The sequence below is a fragment of the Serinus canaria genome, chromosome 7 (genome assembly GCF_022539315.1).
Source record: "Serinus canaria isolate serCan28SL12 chromosome 7, serCan2020, whole genome shotgun sequence".
NCBI classification, from domain to species: domain Eukaryota; kingdom Metazoa; phylum Chordata; class Aves; order Passeriformes; family Fringillidae; genus Serinus; species Serinus canaria.
The window spans coordinates 20,157,930-20,180,534 of NC_066321.1; the positions used below are offsets into that span (position 1 = coordinate 20,157,930).

The 22,605-nt window shown below is 38.6% G+C and overlaps 1 protein-coding gene across 1 annotated transcript in view; it reads left to right on the plus strand.

Annotated features, from left to right (window-relative positions):
• RAPGEF4 (Rap guanine nucleotide exchange factor 4) overlaps positions 1–22,605 on the plus strand; it is a 139,521-nt gene that overhangs the window by 85,386 nt on the left and 31,530 nt on the right. The window contains exons 7-17 of the mRNA XM_009087997.4: positions 1,177–1,230; positions 1,526–1,632; positions 3,206–3,327; positions 4,760–4,943; positions 9,822–9,906; positions 10,960–11,020; positions 11,751–11,827; positions 12,968–13,114; positions 13,400–13,515; positions 16,630–16,718; positions 18,882–18,960. Coding sequence (XP_009086245.2) covers positions 1,177–1,230; positions 1,526–1,632; positions 3,206–3,327; positions 4,760–4,943; positions 9,822–9,906; positions 10,960–11,020; positions 11,751–11,827; positions 12,968–13,114; positions 13,400–13,515; positions 16,630–16,718; positions 18,882–18,960 — 1,121 coding nt within the window. The remainder of the gene's footprint in view (positions 1–1,176; positions 1,231–1,525; positions 1,633–3,205; positions 3,328–4,759; positions 4,944–9,821; positions 9,907–10,959; positions 11,021–11,750; positions 11,828–12,967; positions 13,115–13,399; positions 13,516–16,629; positions 16,719–18,881; positions 18,961–22,605) is intronic.

Here is a 22,605-nt window from a genome sequence, read left to right on the forward strand (position 1 = left end):
GTCACATCACTGGGACCCGTGGGAGCTCATGGGCAGATGCCCAGTTCAGGGAAGCTGGTACCTCACCCCCAAGTGCCTGGCGCGTGTTTCACCGGATTTGCTTCTGCCCCGGCTGCCTTGGCTTTGCCCTCGGGCTGGGAGGGACCCTGGCTGCCATGGGCTGAGGTGCAGCTCCTTGCCCTTGTGGGAGAGCTCTGCTCAGCCTGATCTGCTGTCAGCCAGCCCTGAGAGCTGGCCAAAGTCAGCCCTTGTGTGTGTCCTGGCACTGCACACTCAAAGTGAATTTGGTCCTTGCTGTTACCTACCAGGCCCAACGAGCCAAAGGCCTTCCCATCATTCCCACGTGGCTGCTGAAGTTCTCTCTTGCTCTCCTTTGTCTCCATTTCTACTGTCCTTTGACCTTCCACTTTCCTTTTCCCTCTGTGTTGTGCCATCTGCTCCCTGTCTCCCTCTTTCACCTGTTAGTTATGTGCCTATTTTCCCATTTCTCTCATCCCCTTCTCTCCTTCTCCCCTGTAGAGCTCCGATGGTCTTTCCTTTCACTCTTCCCTTTGTAGAACCAAGCCACTTGCTTTGTTCTTTCCTTTTTTCTTCACCAGCCCAGTCCTTGCCTGGGTCCCTGCGAGTGGCCTGCGTGCCTCTGCATTTCAGAGAGCGGCTATAAAAGGGTTGCCAGCTCAGCCTGGTGATAATTTAGAAAACACAGAGGAAGAAGAGCTCTACCTCCATTCCTGTTTCTTGTGCTATGCTGTAAGGGAGGAAAGAGCTGAATAGAAAAAGGTGCTGAAGGAGGAGAGACTTTCTGTGGTGGGGGGCTGAATGGCAGAGCAGGTGTGTGTGGGGGAGTGCTGTTGTGCGGGGCGAAGAGGTAACAATGCTTGTGTGTGCTCAGATCTGGTGTGATGTTCAGCCATTAGTACTTTACAAAGTTTAGCACAGATTTATTATTCATCTTCATATGTCATGTCAGTGTCTTAATTTGCTGAGCCTCGACAACCAAGTTTGCCTTTAGGATGTGTTCAGAAGCTTTTTATGTATTCCTATGTCCTGAGCAGAACTTGGACTTCCATGTTATTCTTTGTTATTACAGCTTTTTTGTTCTTTTTTTTTTTTACTTCAGTCTTTATTTTTCTGGTCAACCTTAAAAAAATTATTTAATTTCATTTTATTTTTCAGACACCTCTTATTGATCCTCACATCCCACATCATCCTACTAAAACCATTACACAGGTAATAGAACATAGGTGTGCTGTAGAGCCAGGCCATTAGACAAATGGAAATAACTATTTCCAACAGTGTAATATGAATCAGCTGAAGTGATGCTTTCTGTTAGATGTGAGAAGTCTGTGAAACTTAAAATCCCAACTATATTCTACATTGCCCTGCAAAAGTAAGCCTCTGTGCAAGAGGACATTTAATTCAGGAAAAAGAGCATTTGTGTTTTGTTTTGCAGAAAGCAGTACAGAGATTCCAGAAAGTTTAAATGTGTGTTTCCTGGTCTTTCTTTTTCTCCATGATCACCAAGGTTCCTTCGGAAAAGATCCTTAGAGCTGGGAAGATTTTGCGAAATACAATTCTGTCCCGTGCTCCTCACATGATAAGAGATCGTAAATACCATCTGAAGACTTACAGGTGTGTGAACTGATTGTAGAGGGGTCTCAAAATTTTTATGCCTGCCGTTCTCTGATTTGTCATGTATGCCTTACCATACTTGCAGGTCTCAAAAGGTCTGGAATTATTCTGTGATGCTATTTCAGTTGGATGTTATGCCGTCTTTAATGGGCCTGGTAAATCCTTTCAGAAGTAATTTGACTGGAAATTGAGTCTGTGATTGTGGAAAGAGCATTCACATACCAACACTCTTCCAAAGCATAGTTAATAGCATAGCTAGCTGGAATATTATGTGTAGTACCAAGTTAAAATGAAGATTCTCTTCTCTTTGTATATCAGTAAGAGTTAATAGAAAAGTTTATTAACATATTATTGCTTCAGCAGTCTTGCTCACTGTGGCATTCTGAAAATTCACCTGGTGAGAAACATTCCTGATGCAGATTTGCTGCTCTGTTTAATATTTTTTTCCAGTGTATTGCCAGGCTCTCTTGTCTTCCTGCTGGTGGCAGCACAGTCTTGCTGAAGTGGGATAACAATGGCATTTGTGGAAAGAAATCTGCCTGTAAGGTGTCAGGATCTACCTACTATTGGCTTAAGAAACAATCAGTTTGTTTTAGTGTCTAATGTTTAAATAAAATACCTAGTTCATTTTTCAGAGTGTTTTTAAGTAAAAATTATTTTCAAATCTCTGAATGTGTCTTTTTCTAAATAGTAAATCAATATGTTGCTGATTTTCTTTTGAAATAAATTCATTGATTTTTTCATATTTCAGCCTAAAATGTATTTAATATACAAAGGTATTTGCCGCTTGTGAGTTGATTCAAGAATATGTCACAATGTGACATTGCTGATTGGTCTAGAATAACAAAAGAGCATAGATGATAAATGAAGAGCAGTGCTGGTCCAAACAACTGCACCATTTTCTCTAACAGAACTGGGAAAACTCTTAGTGTTCTGCTGAGCTAGGGGGTGTAACGATAAGGAATTTGACTAAGTGACCATGTGGCTTTTTGCTTTTTTAATCCTTTTTGGCTGTTCTCCAGAACTTGAGACCTGCTCTTGTCTGCCTCTGGGTCAGTCAGGAGGTGCAGGGTTACCAAGCCCTCGCATGAGAGAGCCTCAGGAACACTGTGCCAAAACCAGTGTCTCCAGATACAGCGTGACAGAAGTTTGGTTACAAATGCAGGAAACCCTCTTAGCGCTCACTCTTCCTGTGGGAGCTGCATTGGCAGAACTTTTACGGTATTAATTTCTGTTTTCATGCAAGATTCTGAAAAGCATGAGGCTTTTGGTATCCCATGGTATACAGAGGTTTCTGGTGCTATAGGTTTTGTACCAGCTGTCACGGGTAGATAGATCCTCTGCCTTTCCCAAAACACTTGTTTTGCTAAGGTGACTTTCTTAAAACGGGACACCTTCACTGGTATTTCAGTGGTAAGCATGTGTATGTAGATGGTGACATGGGGTTTTCTACAGGGAGATTTAACTAAGTCTAGTACAGAGTTTAGGGTATCACTGCTGTTGGCAGTCACTGTGTGCAGTCTCTCTCTTGGCAGGCTTCCTTTTCATTCCTGTCTGTGTATCTGTCCTTCAGGCAATGCTGTGTGGGGACAGAGCTAGTTGACTGGATGATGCAACAAAGTCCTTGTGTCCATTTACGAACGCAGGCTGTTGGCATGTGGCAAGTACTGCTGGAAGAAGGTGTTCTTAACCACGGTAAGATACAGAAAATCAGTATCTTGACTAAAATATGGACACTGAACATCTCTGTATTCTTTTCCATAGGAAAGAAAGGGATCATGACAAAGAAATGCCACAGAGCAGCCTGTTCATTCATAAGTGCAGGTGCAGCACACAGGCTGTATTCTTTGAATCTTGCTGCCAGTATTCTTTTTTAACTTATGACCATATTGCATCATAAATGAACAATTTATAATGATAGCTCTAATTATACTTAGGAGTACACTGGGTTGTGCTTATATTGTTAGAACCGGGTAGCACTCAGGCCAAAACCAAGGGATTTATTACCATACATAAAACTAACCTTCATCAAAGATTTTCAGTGTTTAAAAGTGAACGTGAGCATTTGTGTTTGCTCAGATTCATCATTTTGGAATGATTTCCATTGGTTTTGGAGGGGTTCCCAAATTCAGCAGGCCAGATATTCCAGTGCAGAAATCTGTGATTTTATATTAGCTTTCTGATTGCATTTTACATTGAGTTTCAGTTTCCATTTGGCAGGATTTAGTTGGTAACAGGATATTACAGCCCTCAAAAAGGGTAGGTTTCTAAAGCAATATTCATATTTGAAGCTTTGCATATACGTTTTTTTGATTAAATGTAGAAGAGCAGCTCTATTACAGCAAACTTGCATTTATTGTCAGTTGTGCTTCCCATATCTCAGGGAGAAATTTCCATACAGGGAAGGCAGATTGTTTCCACTGCTGCCTTACCCTAAGGGCTCTAACTTGAATTCCTGCCATGTATTCCCTTGAACTCTCCAGGGAAAGCTAGTGCAAGCTGCATCACAATATCAACTCAACACATCACTCTTACTTGGAAGACCAGTGGTTTGCAATATCATAATGTAATTTTACAGATCTTCTCTTGGCGGTTCATCCATTAAGTTATTCCACCAGGACACAGGTCAATGAACTTGCCCCTGGGATTATACATTGATGATACACATTTCTGCTACTTCACAAGGAGTTTAGTTGCTTTTGCTACCTTTTTGCTACCTTTTTTCAGCCTGTCTAAATATGTAGAGCAAAGTGTTTGTGCTAGAGAACACCTCTTAAAAATTCATATTATAACCATTTTCCCCAGTGTAATTGGTTTGATTAAATGAAGTAGTTTCAAACAATATGAAAACAGAACTAATTAAAAAACATATACATCTGTATGCATGTATTTATACACACCCACAACACATTTATATGGAAGCCTTTTGGATAGTATTTGTAGTACACAGTGTAAAAGTGTACCCTTCAAGCTGCAAACGTGAGAAATAGTTTCATGCTCTTAGAGTTTTTCTGTAGCTTTCTTTCCCATCTTAAATAATCTATCTGTAACAAACACGATACTACACAGCAAACCAGGTTTGCTCATTGAGGAGCATTCAGTATTTGATGTGTTCTGTTGTTTTCAGTGGACCAGGAACACCACTTTCAAGACAAATACTTATTTTATCGATTTTTGGATGATGAGCGTGAAGATGCCCCTTTGCCAACTGAGGAGGAGAAAAAAGAGTGTGATGAGGAGCTACAGGATACTATGCTGCTTCTCTCTCAGATTGGGCCAGATGCTCATATGAGGATGATTCTCAGGAAACCGTAAGCAGAATAATGAGTTAATATTATGGGTCTTCCTTGTGACATGGAAACAAGAGAAATCTACATTGATTATCAGCCTTTTTTCAGACAGCTTTATAGTGACTTCAAAGCCAGTATAAACTCTGTTTGACCCTCCCTTGAAGGCAAGCATTAAGCAGGTAAGGTTTAGTGGCCATGGCAGACATATTTTACTGCTACTTAAATGCACTGAGAATGAGGACTAACTTAAGCTCACCTTCACTGAAGATTAATTGTAAGGGGCCATTCAAGACAGGCAAGTACACAGGGCTGGATCCTGCTACCTTGATGCCATTGGCAAAGTTTGTCTTTGCTATAGGAGAGGTGTGGGCCCTGCTTATTTTTCATAGTAAAAATCTTTTGCTATGAAAAGTGTTCTCACACTGTCCTGCTTACAGTGTGAGAACACTTTTCATAGTAAAAGATTTTTGAATCACCTAACCCAACTGCTTGTTCTGTTTCCATCTGTATCCTTTCCAGGCTCCATTCTTGTTGAGATCACAAGCTCATTTCAACAGCACTTTTCCAAAAACTTGCTAAAAGTGTTGAATTTCAAAAAGTGCCATCAAACAGTTGTGCTTATAAAAACAGGAAACACTGTCATGCAGCAATAGGTTTGAAGTACACATTTTATTTCTTCTCCTTGTTAGAGATCTAGTCAGCACAACCAAAGGAGCACTTGCTCCCTGTCACACGAAATACATGGACAGGCCAGACTGAGAGCAGAGTGTTTCCATACACCCTTAGGGTGTCATGGAACTGAGATCTTGTACCCTCGCAGAGACGTCCTGTGCCCTTTCCACTGAGGAGCAAAAGTGAGCTTTTGCACCTCTGAGCAGACACCAGTCCTTGGAGACTGAGCAGTGCTGTGTGTGCTGGGACCCTGCTTCTCTGCCCTCTGTCCTTTGCCTCAGGCCAGCTGAGCAGGTCATCTCGTGGAGAATTCCCCTTTCACTTATCGTGGGTTTTGCCTGCCCACTGCTTTCTGTCATGACTTCCAGAACAGTGAGTGTAAGTTTACACTAGCAAGATAAATACTGATTATCATCTGGACTGCTTACAGAGGGCTGAAAGGCTGGAAGGATGCTGTGGAAAATACTGCTCTTCTCTCTATATTGTCACTTGCACAGCCTCACCTGAAAGAATACTAATAGGAGATTTTTCATGGAATATAGTGAGGAGAAAGAGGTTTTCTCAAGACTAATATTCATCTGACATCGTTCCCTATCCCTGAAAGTGCTTCTTTTTGCAGCCCTTTGCTCACTGAAGTAACCTTGTACTGCCAGGGACCATATTAACTACTGCTCTAGTATTCAGTTTACATATGTAATGATTTTGTTAGTTGAAATTCCTCCCTGTACTGAGCTGTAGCAAAGCTGTTAAAATCTCCGTGAATCCTCAGAGGCCTGCTAGTTTTGACTAGACACTGTTACAGCTGTCAAAAGTTCAAAGGAATTGTCAAGGCTTCAGAGATGCTGACTCTAGCTGACCTGAGCAGGACCCTCAATTTTCAAACCAACACAGCTGCATTTTATAACAGTAACCATTTCCAGAGAGGTTGCAGAACTCAGATAATTACCCTGAAAGAAATAAGACAATATTCTTTGATGAGAAGATTACTTTGAGAATTTGATTGTATAATGAAGCTGTTGCTTTGAAAGGTACTTTCTATTGTTCAAAATCTGAAAATCTCTAACAAAAAGTGTCACTTGTTTTGACAGCCAACTTAAAAAATTCTCTGTTTATTACATTAACTGCAGCATTTTAACTGTCAAACTGTGAAAGAATGTTCTATAGTTTAAAAAACAGAATAGAGCTCAGGGAAATTTTTGGCAGGCTCTTGTTGCTATTGTGTTTTTTTTTTCCTTTGGAAACACATATACTGAATGTGAAAATAGCTTTTTGTGAAGTAGCAAACACAGCTCTCTGCTCCTTATAATGGCTGGAGCACAGGTGCAGACCTTGCTAAAGTCCCTGTAAAAATTACTGTAGAATTAATACAGCTCCTCCTTTAGTGTTTCCCCGCTTCAGTATGAAAATATGTCCTGATGGTAAACCCGGATTTAATAGGATGCTATAATACAAAGCTAAACACAATAATAACAGGAGTCTTTAAAGGAAGAATTGTATTCATCTGACAACAGTATTTAGCTCAGATAATGTTATGGATTACATTCTTTTTTTAATGCTCTAGCCTAAAGTAAGTTAGCAGTGTGACTGAAATAATAAATCTGTGCTATATGTTCTTGGTGGCTTCACTTAACACATTTTTTTCTTAGTAGAGAGCATTTGACATTTAATCACAATGTTATGGGGTCTCTGATCTTTTCCCTTGTTCTTATTATCTGATGATTTTCTGGTTAGCTGTACAATAAAAATAATCAATGATACTGCTTGAACATATGTGGCTTATCAATGGCAAAGTACTGTGTTATTGTCAACATCCTAGTCACAGAGAAGCTCGATGTCTCTGACCTTGGTAAATTCTCCAAGCACTGAACAGCTTTTATTGATCACTTAATATCACCTGAGTTCTGTCCATTAATGTGTACCCTCGTTCCCTACCTATTCCATTTATTATCCGCTCTATAACCAGCTATTGCTGTTAGAATGTGTCCCCTGCAGAAACTAGGTCTTTACACAGCAGGATCCTACAAATCAACATCAGTGGGTCACCACACAGGTTTTAAAGACACAGTGATGCCTAATGTCTCTCCACGTGACATCTGCAGGAACAGAAGTAAAGACCAGGTACAGATTGTCAGTCCTTCCAATGTGCTAACATAGGAAGCAAATGGACATGCTAAAGGATGAGTGTGTCCTTTTGTCTTTATGATAGAGGTCTCATATAGTAAGACATCATCCTTTTATCTTTTGATTTAATGTAGAAATTTCTTACTTTGTTACACTATATTTTCCAAGACGTACTCGTTTTGCAAGCATGTAATAAAATTAAAGTTGCTACTTCCCTATTATTTGGTAAAATCTCTACTTTTTGTTTGCTAGCTAGTACTGGCTTAGTTTTATGCTGTACTTAATTAAGCTGCCCTGCATAAATCACTAGGAGTGTCAGCCTTGTAATTTCAAGGCAGATTCAGAAGCAGTGGAGTATTTTGAGTCACTAGAGGGCATAGCAGTACCAAACCAATTTCTGGTTTTCCCTTAATAGTTTGATTCTGTATGAGAAAAGAGTAATTTAATCCAAAATGGTTTTTAGCCTAAAGTTGTCTTTAATCTGGGTAATAATAAATGCATGTCATTGGTAAGTGAAGAACAGGAGAAAAATAAAGCTTGCTTAGCAGAGATGTCAGTTCTCCTTATGTTTTCTGTGACTTCTTCAGTACTTCTTTCATCCAAAAGAAGTCTCCATCCAGCTACTTTTGTAAAAAGATGTAATATAATTCCAGTAACAGAGCTGGGTCCTGTGTCTCACACAAGATGTAGACAGACTGTTGAATCAGGAGGTGACTAGGCAGAAAATCTGTAGAGCAGAGTATTTCTTTGTATGGCTTTCCTGATCCTCTAGGTGCTAGTCTCCTTTAATACTGACATTTTAGGAGGAAAACTCCTATCAGAAAGGAAAACTTCTATCATTATAGGTTTTCTTTTAGGGCTGTCCTAAAAAAAGATTCAATTGTGCTGGTAATTCTTTTAACACCACACATTGCAAAAAGCAGGGTTTAGAACTGGGTTTGTTGTAATGGTGAAGGATGTAAACCTTCTCATTTGGAACTCCTGCCCCCAGACTGGACTTCTTGTATCCCATTTCCTCTCTTGTATCCCATTCCCATCCTCTCCCTTATGTCTTTGTTGCTCTTTTCTTTTGGTCTTGACCTATTGAATTAATTACTTATAATCTGCTTTTCACAAATCTAAACCATATTGTTTGGAAGGACTTATTCCTGTAAAAATAGCTTGAAATAATGCTTTAAAGGAATTTTTCTTCCTGTGTGTCCATATATCACTCCAATGTGCTGTCTGAAATTATATGACAGGAGAAATTGTTTTTAGAAAATAATATTGTATTAGATACTGTAACTGAACAGAATCTTGTGAGTGGGAAAAAGATTGGGAGTTTCTATCAAGCTCCCACAATTCCTCCTGTGTGCTGTGTACTAGATCCCCCAAAGCATCTCTGACACACTGCAGTCCCCACAGTATTTATGTCCTTCTTTAGCAGTCAGAAAATTCTGGGTAGGTTACAGAAATGCAATTATTTCAGCCACAGTGCCAGTCTCCTTACCACTCCTTGTGCTGGTGAAGAATTTATTCCACAAGCTTCTTGTATTTCTCAGTGCGAGAAGCTGAAACTACTGAGTGGTTCTTATTTCCCTGTGTGGCTAAACAGCAGCACTCAGCATGAACTGTAGAGCAGTTGTTAGCTGTCCTCCAAGATGCTCTGCTGCATCTCCAGTTTGTTCAGCAGAAGTTCACACACTCCTTTACAAACCACTACAACTGTGTTTGCTACAACTAATTAGTACTGCTTGTGAAAAATAGTGCATGCCCCACACTCAGGAGTCCTTTTGAAAGGAACAAATCTTTATGTACCATTTCTGATTTATGTGCCCATTTTATACATATATAGAACACTTGATTTAATCAGAAAAGCTGCCTAATCAGGATCTCTCTAAGGTGGTTGCCATGGCTGCTGCTCAGTGTCATTCAGGTAGCATTCACAGAGTTTCCATCCTTTGTGTGTTTCAGTCCTCCAGCCAGAAACATCATTCAGTCCCTGTTTAGTGAGGATGTACACTTCACTAGACAGTTCAGCGTATTTTGTGTTGTTTTGTCTTTCTGTGAAGTATTTATTTTGGGTATTTATTGCATTTAGTTATCTCTTTTATATTCTCTCAATAGCCCTGGCCAGAGAACTGTAGATGACTTAGAATTTATATATGAAGAACTTCTCCACATTAAGGCCTTATCTCACCTCTCTACCACAGTAAGTAATTTTAAAAATTATAATTCATCACCTAAAGGGAGGCTCAATTTTTACTTCTGGTTTTACTTCTGACTTTTTTAAAATTGGAGAGCCTGTAACCATTTTTGTTTATACTTTCCATGCAAAGAATTTATTCCATCTGTGAGAATCACCCAAGCACTGTACAGGTGTAAGTTGTCTATTTGATATCAGGTATAATTCTCAAGTATTTCTGCTCAGCCCCTCACTTGGCACAGGTGCCACTGTCTGGGTCCCTGTCCATGTGTAAATGAAGGTACTGGTACTACTGAATTTTGCAGAATTAATTTCTGTAAGGAGTCTTGGCTTGAACCAGTTAGGAAGAGGAATTATACTGTGGAGAAAGGTGCACTGTGCAGTGCTTGCTGGTTGGAGTTTGGTCATTGGGTGAAAGAAAGCTCATCAGACACTTTCCCCCTGAAGTGGTCAAGAACAGCACAGAGAATCAAGGATAAATGGAATGGACAGGAGAATGCATCTGTTTAAAGTCTCACCACACACTGCAGACAGCTGAAACAAGCTAAATAGCACTTTACTTGGTAGCAATAATGTGTGGATGCTTGCAGAAAAAGGAAACCAGTCAGAAAGTGGATTCATATTTGACAATACCTTCTTCAAAATCTCTTGTTATTTTCAGTCATTCTCAGTTAGCTTGGACAGATGCAGCTAATTATGAAGCTGCATTACAGATTCCCCAGGAAGGAGCAGGAATACTTCCATGGGGTAATTGACCAGCACTAGCTATCTTCTGTAACAGATAAACTCCTGCCATTTGAAACTTCCTGTCCTGTTAATCACTGATGGTCATTTCACATGTGTGTGTACAAAGAAAGATGCCCTTGTCTGAGCCATTTGGAGCCAGGAAATGTAGCTCTGTAAAGCCAATCAGTAGGAATTAGGAGATCAAGTGAAGCAGACCAATGACTGATCAATGATGCAGAGGGAAGGGAAGTACAAAGGGGCTATATTATGTGACCTCATCACCAGGAGGAATGAGATATGTATAATAACTATAATTTCTCTTTCTATTTTAAGGTAAAACGGGAATTAGCAGGTGTCCTCATTTTTGAGTCGCATCCCAAAGCAGGAACAGTCTGTAAGTAAATGGAATCCTGTCAGATCTCTTTCTCACCTGTGCTATGAATATTTAAATTCCTAATGTTTAAATGACAAGAGCAAAACTTGGGTGCATTCTTCAACTTGATTGTCACTTCATATTTAAAACCCAGGGTAATAAGTGTTAGCTTAGTCTGTTGCCAAATGCGGGGACAATACCAAAATTAATTCTTTATCCTTGGTTGAGTGTGTGTAACACAATTTGGGTGTGTTTTTATCTAGAATTTTTGTTTGACCAATCTCTATTTAAAATGTATTTTAATATAATCCTGTATTAAAAAAAATCTTCCTGCACAAAATAAAGGATTTAAAATAGTAGATTACCCAGACATGTTAATACTGAGACATTTTAGCAAATGAATATTAAATTCACAGCTGCTAGAAAACTAGGTTAGAACATGGTGCTACTAGTGGGATCCAACCTGTGTGCTAGTTAGTAATTGATAACCTGACATATTGATAAAGTAGTTGTTGGAGCTGTCATAGAAAAGAAAAGCAACTTTCACATGAGTGTAATAACATAACTATGTGGGTATGAATTGTTTTTCTAAATTCTGAAGGCAACTGCTTTTAAAATCATGGTATGCCCTTTTATAAGGTAGACATTTATATGACTGTAGAGTTACCTTGAATTTTATTGGGTGAAGAATCTGGCCCATTTATATTTTGAATAACTATATTCTAACTATAAAATCTTTTCTCTCTTGTAGTATTTAATCAGGGAGAAGAAGGTACTTCTTGGTACATTATCCTAAAGGGATCAGTAAACGTAGTCATTTATGGCAAGGTATTTTTTTCAGAAGCTATTTTATATGATTGTTATTATTGAAATTGTAAGAGTAAACTTTGAAGGAATACAGTTTAATTTAGAGCAAAATTGCTTTGTCTGACAAAATAAATAGATTGTAATTTTATTAAGAAATGATCCAGTAGTTTCACTGATTATACTTCCAGTAGATTGCTCTATAATTTTGGGATATATTACACAGTTGCTGACTATAATCCATCAGAGTTACATCAGTATCTTTAGGACAAAGTAATTTGCTGGAATTTGGTGGACTGCCAGACTTCTCTCTCATGGGGGTTTTGCCCCATCCCTTTACCACCACGTTGTCATGCATTTGGATGACTAACTGTTCTCATGCATGTCTGACAAAAGTACTGCTTTGTGACTGGTGGTTCTCAGGTTGGTTGAAGCACTTCCAAATTTATGCCAGCCATTCATTTTAGTTAAGCCATAGACCAAAAAGCATTTATTAAATTTCTTGTTTATATAATAAATTACTGTATTAAATTTCATGTTTATGAGAGAGATTTTTCAAGGCAAAAAAGGAGATATTGGTACACCAGAATCCCTTGAGCCTTAAACCTTACTCCTCATTGATTTCTCATTCAGTGACTGAGAATCCTCCATTTGAAAACAAAGCATTTCACCAAAATCCAGCACAAGGGCCCTAGTGATAAGTCTGTTCCTAAGTAACACATATTTAGCCATGTTTTTTTGCATCACTGGGTGGGCCAGATCCTCTGTTACTGTGAATTGGAGGAAACAGAGTGCTGCTGATGTACAACAGCTGGAGAGATGTTGTTCTATGTTAATTCTGCAATTTTGATTTTATTTTTTAGGGCCTCTATAAATAAAAAACAAAATACTTGACAACTTTCTGTCTTCAGCAGGCTGAGAAGAGTCTTTCAAGCTGAATGCAATTTCAGAGAACAAGCTGATTCTTTCTGTTCTTGCCTCTCTTTAGTAATAGTAATAACCAGCTATCAAGTATTGTTTCCTAGTCATTATTTTGGCTGTTGATTTCCTGCCAAATAGATTTATTTTGGTGTTTGATTGGGAAGTCCAGTGTTTGTACAAGGACTTTCAATAGAATGCAGAGTAATGATGGGTTTCTGCATGTAAATGTTTTGCTCTGTGCAGGGTGTGGTATGTACTCTACACGAAGGAGATGATTTTGGCAAGTTAGCACTGGTGAATGATGCTCCCAGAGCAGCATCCATTGTTCTGCGGGAAGACAACTGCCACTTCTTGAGAGTAGATAAGGAGGACTTCAACAGGATCCTTAGGGTAAGAGTGGGAAGGGCTGCCCTCAGTGTGGTGTCAGAGCTTTCCAGTTCTTCTAGAGGCTGTCATTTCTATGAACATGTCCAATGCAGAACAGAGACGAGACAGTCTAGAAAGTCACATAAAGAGTATGATTCTGCCTGTGAGAAAAACAGAATAAAGACAGATAAATACAGAGGGAAAGAACCAACACAAGTATTTTGTGTTTGAAAGTCATGCAGTTTGTTAGAGTAACTAATCAGGGAAATCAAGTGCAGTCATATTGATGAAAAGTAACTTGTCTTGCAGGATGTGGAAGCAAATACAGTAAGACTCAAAGAACATGACCAAGATGTCTTGGTGTTGGAGAAGATCCCAGCAGGAAACAGAATTTCTAATCAAGGAAATTCACAGCCACAGCACAAGTATGTTTTCATTCAGTAGTGCAAATGTCAGACAATTATTAACCTTTTCAAATGGTGCTATTATCCAAACAATAGCATATTCCCTTTCAGTGGAAGACTGCAGTGCATTTAAAGGTTTTCTTTTTTTAGTCATCAGCACATGCCCCATACTCAATAATATATCCATTTCTAGCAGCACACCAGCTCTATGTCTTTACACAATAGTTCCCTGAAGATCTCAGTGTAAATACTTACCTCAAGAAATAGCTTCCAAATAGACTAAGCGTGGAGATTGATGAAACCTTATTAATCTGAGTTACTGTGTAAAAGATGGGAGCAAAATACATTGTTTTATTGTTGAGTACAGATATTTTTATTTTGTATTTTGAGCTCTAGATGCTAGGAAGAGTTTGCTATGCACAATTTATATACAATACAAAGATCTCATGCAATGAAAGTTGCAGAGCTTATCTTACAGAATAGTTTAGCACTGTAATAACAATATTAACTATATTTTCCTTTCTTACTGAAAAGGAATAAGTACAATTCTGTTTGGATACTACTGTGATAAGAGTAGAGTGAGGCTATTATCATTCTGAACCTTGGTAAAACCCCTAAAGGCTTTGTAAATGTGTCATTTGCAAATGGATACACAATTTTCTTCAGAAGCATTCAAACAATTTCAACAAGTTTTGAATCCTTTACCCTGAACCTCACTTTCTCTCAAAAAAGAGCCAATTTGTTGTGCAATACTTTGGGTACAGTTTTTTATCTCATCTGGGATTTCCTACACTTATTTTATCTGCATGACTGAATGCTAAGATTTATAAAGATCTGTGAAGGTTGAATAAGCCATTCCTTGCATTTTTTATACATATTTCACATTTTTCAGGAACTTCTATTTTATTTTTCACTTGATCTATTAAAACATCTAGAAAAACAATCTATGCTACCAGGTAACTGTGTACTCTTACAGAAGTCTTTCTTTGCCCAAATAAGGGGAACTTGACCATGGCCAGTGGATTTGCATCAGCAACTGCAGTGCACAGCAGCTTGGTCGTAGGTTTAAATCCATTTTCTTGGGTCTGACACATTTTTCATGCTTCCAAAAGTGGAAGTTCCATTTCAACATTTTGAAACACTGCCTTCCTTGCAAACTCTTTGCACCAGTGTTACTTGTATTATTTAACATTTTCTTTTTCAGAATTTGATAAAAATAGCCAGAGATATTATGGTAAACGATTAAGTTAGGCCTTACATACCAGGAATATTTTCAGGTAAAGCTCAGAATCTCATTTCTGTAAGTATTTTACTCATTTGGTCAGGTTTTGGGTACTGTAAATGGGCCAGCAAGGGAGCTTTTGCTGATAACTGTGACCAATAGACATAAGCTACCCAAAAGAGGAAGTTACCCTGAAGGTTCACTGCCTGCTTTTCACCAGTTGGGTCACTTTGTTAATACTGTGTTGGTAGTCTCTTTATGTTTAAAGTCTTCAAAGTGAGTTCACTGGGTCTGAGGATGATGTTTCTTTTCTTAGGAAATAGAGTAAGTGGCTACATTTATGTTTGAGAGACCAAACCAAAATTACCAAAGTTTCTTGATTTCCAGAATGTCTTACTGGAATGTGTTAGTTGAGTGTTCAGTACTTTTGAAAATGACTGCCCAAAAGAGAAGCTTATCAGGCACCTCTTCTCAGGAAAGAACTAATTTTCTCATCTTGGCCTTGGGGGAAACTTCATTTTGGGAGCAGTTCATTTCCTTGGGGGAAACTTCATTTTGGTTCCCGTTTGGATTCCAGTGCCTCCTCTAGGGAGGAGACAGAGCTCCTGCCCAGCTCCCTGAGCTGTGCTTTCAAACAGTGCCAGTTTTGCTTGGGAGGACTGGCTCTGGAGTTACCACTCCCAAGATCTAACTCTTTATGGGTGATCACACTCATGCAGCATGAATTCAGCAGCCCTGCCAGTCGCTTCACTGTTCATTTCCACTTTCATATTCAGAGTACAGCAACCTGTGATTTCTCTGCTTCACTCACTTAGATACTTGGTTAGTGTCTCTGTGAGAATGTGCACTGGCTTAACAAGTGTTTGTGTTCTTGGGACATCAATACAGTTCTTCCAAAGAGGTTGGCAGGTAAAAGAACTGTGACGGTCAGTGCTCAAAGTGAGGAGGAGCTCCCAGGAGCTCAGCTCCACCACTTATTTCTCAGCAGGAGCAGAGTATCTTCACTTCTCTGGTGGTTTTTTTTTTCTTTCTTTTTTTTCTTTTATTTTTTTTAAAGTTTCATACTTTATCAGTTGAATTCCAAAAAAAAAATAGAAAGAAAAAAAAAAGACGGAAAAATTGAAAGAATGGAGGGAAATATAAAAAAAATCTGATCCATGAGAAAAGAGAAAAAAAGATGACAAGTTTTCCAATATCATATTATATACTGCTGGTACTTAAAATCTTGCCAGTGTTTTTGCATGAAGCAGAAAAACCTGGCTGTTGCACTAGTTCTCTCACCTCACTGAACTAATTCCAGGAAATGATACAATTCTCAGTTTATTGACTTGAAACACTTACTTCAGCTATGCAAGGTGTTGCACAAATTTGAGGATACAGTGTGCTATCTCATTATCTGCCCCCACCTTCCCAGACCAACCTGTGTCAGGGATGCTGAAGGAAAATGTTTCCTTGCCCTGGCACTGATACAAACCAGTTCCTATTTCAGGCTGATAATGAACCTGTTAAGATCCTTTAAAGACTGCAAGTTGTTGTACTGAGATAGTTCTTCTCAGTGGAGGAGCATTTCTGCTTGTACTTCTCTGAGTCTGGGCCATTGCAGCTCTGCTGAGTGTGCTGTGGTTGTGGTGGTGTTATACTTGTGTGGGGAGGCGAGGGGGCTGTCTCTCATCCCTGGGCAGGGGGGAGAATGTTATTGTGAAGGTTTACAAGGGGACCCAGTAAAGATTGTGAGGGGTTTTGGCCTAAGCACATGGAGATTCTGGTCAGAGCAGGTGTTTGGCACACAGCAGCACAGCAGTCCTCATCTTCTTGCTGGTACACAATTATTTTTTAAAAGTTTGGATTCTTTGGCTGTGAGATTAACTGCTCTTTTGGCTGTGAGATGCTAACTGCTCCTTTCCCTCCCTCAGGTACATTGTGATGTCAGGAACCCCAGAGAAAATTTTAGAGCACTTTCTAGAAACCATGCGCCTTGAAGCAACTTTAAATGAAGCAACAGGTATCTACATGGCAGCAGCTGTTTTATTATTGCCCTAGAAGATGGATTTGCTGTGGGAACACTGCTTTGAAAAGCCCCTATAGTGGTGGTTTTCCCCAGAAGAATTGTCTGCTGCTCTGAAACACCCCCAAGAAAATTAAGGAGATCCAGAATTAAAAGTAGCAATCCACTTTTCCAAGCCTGCTCAATTGTGTTTGTGCTTTAAGGTCATAGTAGAACAGCAAAACCCTCCAAGGTGCCAGACCAGCACTTATGGCTTTAATCAGGCACAGCCATAAGGCCTGGACAGAGCACCCTGTTAGTAACAGCACCCCTTGTTCTGGAGGTCACTGTGAAATAGGCTGATCCTTCCAGACATTACATTGTGCTGGCATAAGTATTCTCACATCTTTACATCACATTTAAAGTATCACAATTTAAATTCTGTGTTTGTGATATTTTCCCATATGCAGGGAAAAAGGAATTGTTACTCGAAGGAGAACTTGGCACAGCATGGGCTGAGTCCCAAGAATGCAGGTTGCTGCATCTGCACTTAGTGGGCTGCTCTTCATTAGTACAGAGAATTTACAGCTAGGGATAGTGATATTTGCGGACTTACATTTAGTAAGTACTTCAATTTTTGAAGAATCTGACACAAAAAATCCTCATAATTCTCATAAAATAATACACAAACATATATTAAACTATGTAACATTGCTTTTGCAAGTTCTTTTTGCACTATAGATGTCTGCTAAGTATATATTCAAAAGTGTTCTTAAATCCAATTAATCTGTTATAGTATTGGAGAAACCTGTATAGTGGTCCATAAATGGTGGAATTAGTGAAAAATTACAGAAATCCTTTTAAAGTGTATGTTTTCACTACTTTAAAGACAGAAATAAAAGGGATCCTTTTCATAGATACCTGTTTACTAGAATTTCAAGCAGAGTATTTTTCTTCAGGCCTGCAGCCATATAATCACATTTTTGCCATCCACATTATACATGTATTATATATTCTTCAAAACAAATTATTTTTAAAATATTTTAATTTTTTTTTTGTCAAAACATCTAGTGACTAGACTGTACCTATATCCCCATACAATATAATGTGTCACAATTCATAAAGTTAGTTTTAGGATATAGGATCACAGAATGCTGGAAAACTGAATTTTTGTTTACGCATTCCTTTAATTTAAGAGTATTTAAAAACCAGTTTGCCCTTCCAGAGGTGAGTTTTGTCAACTGAGAGATACTTTCATACAGGAAGTGGAAGCAATGATGTAATATTCTATTGCACAGTTGTCTTCATATTTCTTCTGCCATTCCTTACAATGTTTGTAAATGTTTCTGTTATCTCAGAAGTTGCACTCTAGAAATAATACCCTGGGGTATTGTGTTCACTGTTTCTCAGTGATTCCATATAAGCCTGCCAAACTCATTCTGGCCTCTGCAGCCAGGCTTTATAAATCCTTCTTGTTGTAACAAATACAAAGATAAGGCAAACTGGGATTTACACCAGCACTGTCACAGGTCATTTTAGCAGAAAAAACAGTGTGCTGGGTTTTGCCAGAGAAAATGTCAGTCATATTGTTCATATACATTTTAATGTAAATGTAGCAGCTGTGATACCTTTGACTCATAATAAACCCAGAAATTTGACTGTCCATTTATCTCTTTTAGGCATTCTACTCAGTGCTAGGAAATCAGCAAAGAATGAATTTTTTTCTCTTTTCCTGTGTAGGATATACTGAGTGTGCTGCCTGGTATTGTAACTGCTAAAGCCAAATGTTACAACTCTTTTTAGGTACCCAGGTGTGAAAGGCCTAATTCTTCCTTGCATGGAGCTCCACACTTGTAGGGAAGTGTATCCAAATATTTCACTTCAGCACAGATGTGGGGCTTTTTGCTGTGCCAGATTTCTCTTTGACACTGGCAAACACCTGTTAACAATAAAATTAATGCAATAAAATTCATGCAGACAAGACTAAAAGATTAATATTTTAGCTCATATTTGTTCATTACCCTTTTTTGTACCTAATGCCTACAAAGAAGGTGCAAAAAGACCACTTTATTATCTGCAGAGGGCTAATAAGATCGTTCAGATGAAAGAAATCTCATCCTTGACACTCCCAAGCTGTTTGCAGAGGCTTAACTGACTGTTTTCTTTCTTTTTTTTTCACAGATTCTGTTTTAAATGATTTTATTATGATGCACTGTGTTTTTATGCCAAATAGTCAGCTCTGCCCAGCCTTGATGGCACAATATCCTTTTTGAAGAGAAAAGTTAAGTCTCTTTAGCCATTATACCTAGCAGTGATGAAAGTGAAGCTTCCCTCTCAAGAAGTACATCACATCCCATGGAGGCTGTGCCTTGTGAGTAGATTCTCAGTGTCTGACTAGCAGCTGTCCATAGCTCAACTCTGAAATGGATGGTGTATAACTCATGATGAGATACAGTACAGACCATGAAAACTCTGTATTTCCTGTACTGATTACTGTTCCAAGGGAAATAAATGTACTGTCCCTCCACCAAATCAGTGAAATTACATAAAACTTTGGGTTACTCTTCCTGTATCTTTCCTGTCTTTCTTGGGTTTTGCTGAACTACAGCATCTACTTTTTAACTGGGATAGTTATGACTTAGTGATTTCAGTGGTCCAGTTTACAGATTGCAAACTGCCTCTAGCAAGAGGCTGCCTGAACTTGTAGACCTGTGGGTAAGTAGTTCCTAGGCACTGTCATAATTGTCATGAAAAAGTAGTAATAATCTGTAACAATAGTCCATAGCATATGCAAACAAACTGTAAGAAACTTCAATTGGATGTGAATACTAGGAGATGAAATCTTAATAGTGGAGAGCATTGAGAGCTGGGAGTGATTCTCATCCTGTCTGCATGTTCACAGGAGTCTGTGAAATGTCCATCTGTCAATTACAGGCAGATTGTTTAGTTTGAGGAGCTGTTGGCCATAGAGAGTTTTCCTTGTGCACAGTGACTTGAAGCTATCAAGTGACTGGGAACATTAAATAAACATATAATGTTTTCTGTTTTATAGAATTCTGACAGGGGTATAATAACTTCAGCTCCCTATTTATTTGTTTTGAATCGCAATGGTGTGAAAGTGCTTTCCTTCAAGCTCAGTGGGGCGAGTGACATCTGGGAAAGCTCACCTCCTGAAACCACAAAATAGAGCATTGTGTCCTTGTCTGGCAAGTTTGAGGATCCATTTGTGTTACTCCTAGCGAGGAGAGTAATTGTTTTGAAAACCTTTGGACCCATGAAACTGGTCTGTAGAAATTGTTCGCACACCTGAAACAAACAGATTTTCCAAAATCACATTGTTTAGGATATCAAAAGTATTATGAAATGCTGCTGCTGACAGCATTGAGAGGGGAAGAAAGGGCAACACTTTTAATGTCTGGGGGTTTTTGTCCTGATTCACTTAGCTCATATTATTCATTCAGTCCATTTGAGGTACAGGCTTCTCTATCCTCAGTTATAATTGAATACCTCTGTCCAACAACTGGGAAAATCAGACCCATGAGCAAAATGTACCTCATTCTTTACAGGGGAAAAGCTCTTCTGGTAATCAGAGTTAAGGATAATTACACTTAAGGATAAATACTCACTTGTGATGAAATCTGTTCTGGATAGGATGCTAAGACCATGGTCTTCAGTGGGTCATGGCAAGCATGATGTTAATTCTTTTCAGAGAGGAGCTGGAAGTAACTGGTATCCTACTGCTTTAGTGTTAGCTTTCCTGGAGCTGAATTATTATTTATTTGGTCTATTTTGAATATGGAAAAGCTAACTGTGCTTTGTTGATTGTGCCATTGAAATTTATTGTTAGAGTTGAAAGGTTCCTAACAAAGCTCATCTTTTTGGAGCAAAATCACACTACAAAAGTGTTTGCCAGTGCTGTGAGACTAAGGAGAGCTTAGTTATGCTCAATGAGGAAATTAAAACAGAAAAAGAAGAAAAGTTGATTCAGTCGGTGACTTTTTACTTTAGCTCCCAATTTTGAATCAAAACAAGTCTATTTCCCTACACCCACTTAGGATACTGTTTTAGCTGGCAGCATGCAAGTATAAGTAGAGCTAGACCACTGAAGTGCTTTCAAGCATAGTAAAGAGTATAAATTATTTTGGTTTTCACTTCTTTTACAGCAGTCATTTGTAAGTTATTTTAATCCTAAAGGGAATGGACAGGTGCCCCATTTTGTCCAAGTAACATTATTGCTTGCTGTGGATTCCATGCTTATTCTGTGCTGTCCTTCAGCACACCAAGTCTTTTTCAGTCATTAAAGAGTATAGATCCTTCAAAATGAAAAATAATCACTTCTGTTTTATAGGGAGGCAAAACATGCTCCCCTGTCCTGGATCAGGATATAAGTCCTGTGTGTTGGACCAAGGCCCTTTTTTCCCTCTTCTTCACAGAATAGAAATGGACAAACTCTCAGAGCTACAGCTTGTCAGAGGGAGGCAGGACAAGGCCTGAAAGAAAACCTGAAATAGAGCAGCAACTTCAGAAGTAACCTTGGTTTAGTGCAAGTGTGTAAGGATGTGTGCAGGGGTGCACCTTTAAAGGACCACTGTCTAAATACTTGCAGAGTATAAATTCCTCTTCTGCTCTCTGTTGATGATAGCTCTTCAGCACGTTTCTCCTTTACCATTGTGCCACCAAAACAGTTTGCATTCTGTTGTAGCAATGATCTTGCACAGCTCCTGATACAGCTGGGTTTCCTCTTCAGGGAAGAACAGCCTTCAGAATTGCTTCAATTTCTTAGCACATGCTAGGGAAAATTAGAAATATGTGTATATATTGAGCTCTAACCATATTGGTGTTGATAAATATTTTGCAATTATCTGACACTTGTTGCAAGGATAGATCACAGTTTATTTCTGACTGCAGTCTGTAGTGAAGCTGCATCCTGAAGATCACAAAAAGGTGAGAACCTTTCATTGAATTTCTCTGTGATAATGTTAATAAAAGAGAAATCAATGTAAATGAGCAGTAAAAATACAAAAAAATTACCAGTGCCTGTGATGAGTCAGGTAATAAGAAAGTAAAAACACATTAAATAATTATAGTGTTTGAAAGGTAAATATGACATGAGAAAAATGACTCCATAGAATATTAAACTTGCTCCCCAAGATACTGGAGCACATAACTTAGAAAGAATTACTTCTTATGACTTTCTGACTTACTTTTTGCCTTAATTGTACTGTCATGTTTAGTTCTCTACTAATTTTAAACCTTTCCAAATGAAATTAGAATGCAGATTTCTGAAAGTTTGTTAGTCAAATGAGTGCCCCAGGGGCTTTGGGCCACAGGATCATTTCAAAGTGTGATTTAATAGGTACTTTTCCCCATTGCATTTTATTCATAGTATTGTTGGATATTTTTTTCTAAATTAGAAGCTTAGAATAAATACTTTATATAATTTTTATTTTCTAATTAGTGTTTTAAAATATTTTGGTACAGCAACTGAAACTGCATCATGAAAGGATGGAAGGATGCTGGACATAGCTGTGAGGGAGAGTGTCAGTATTTTAATGTTACATGTTACTGTGTAATTGGGAATAGCATTACTCATGGCAGTCCAGAATGAGAATTAACTGAGTAACTGGGAAGCCAAGTTGAAGATGTAACTGGACTCATTCGGTGCTCACTTTCCACTCAGCTCTCAGTTTTTTGAACAGTTGAAATACATATTGTTAACCTTTTTTCAGTGAGAAATAGACAAAAAATTGTCGTATTGGCCTTTTAGTTATTTGTATATTTTTGTAATGCTGACACTTGGTCTTTTAAAAAGGTTAATTAAATGTTTCCCATTTTTTCTTATTGTTCAATGAAATGTTTCCCATTTTTTCTTGTTGTTCATCACAAAATAACTTTCACAAAGTAT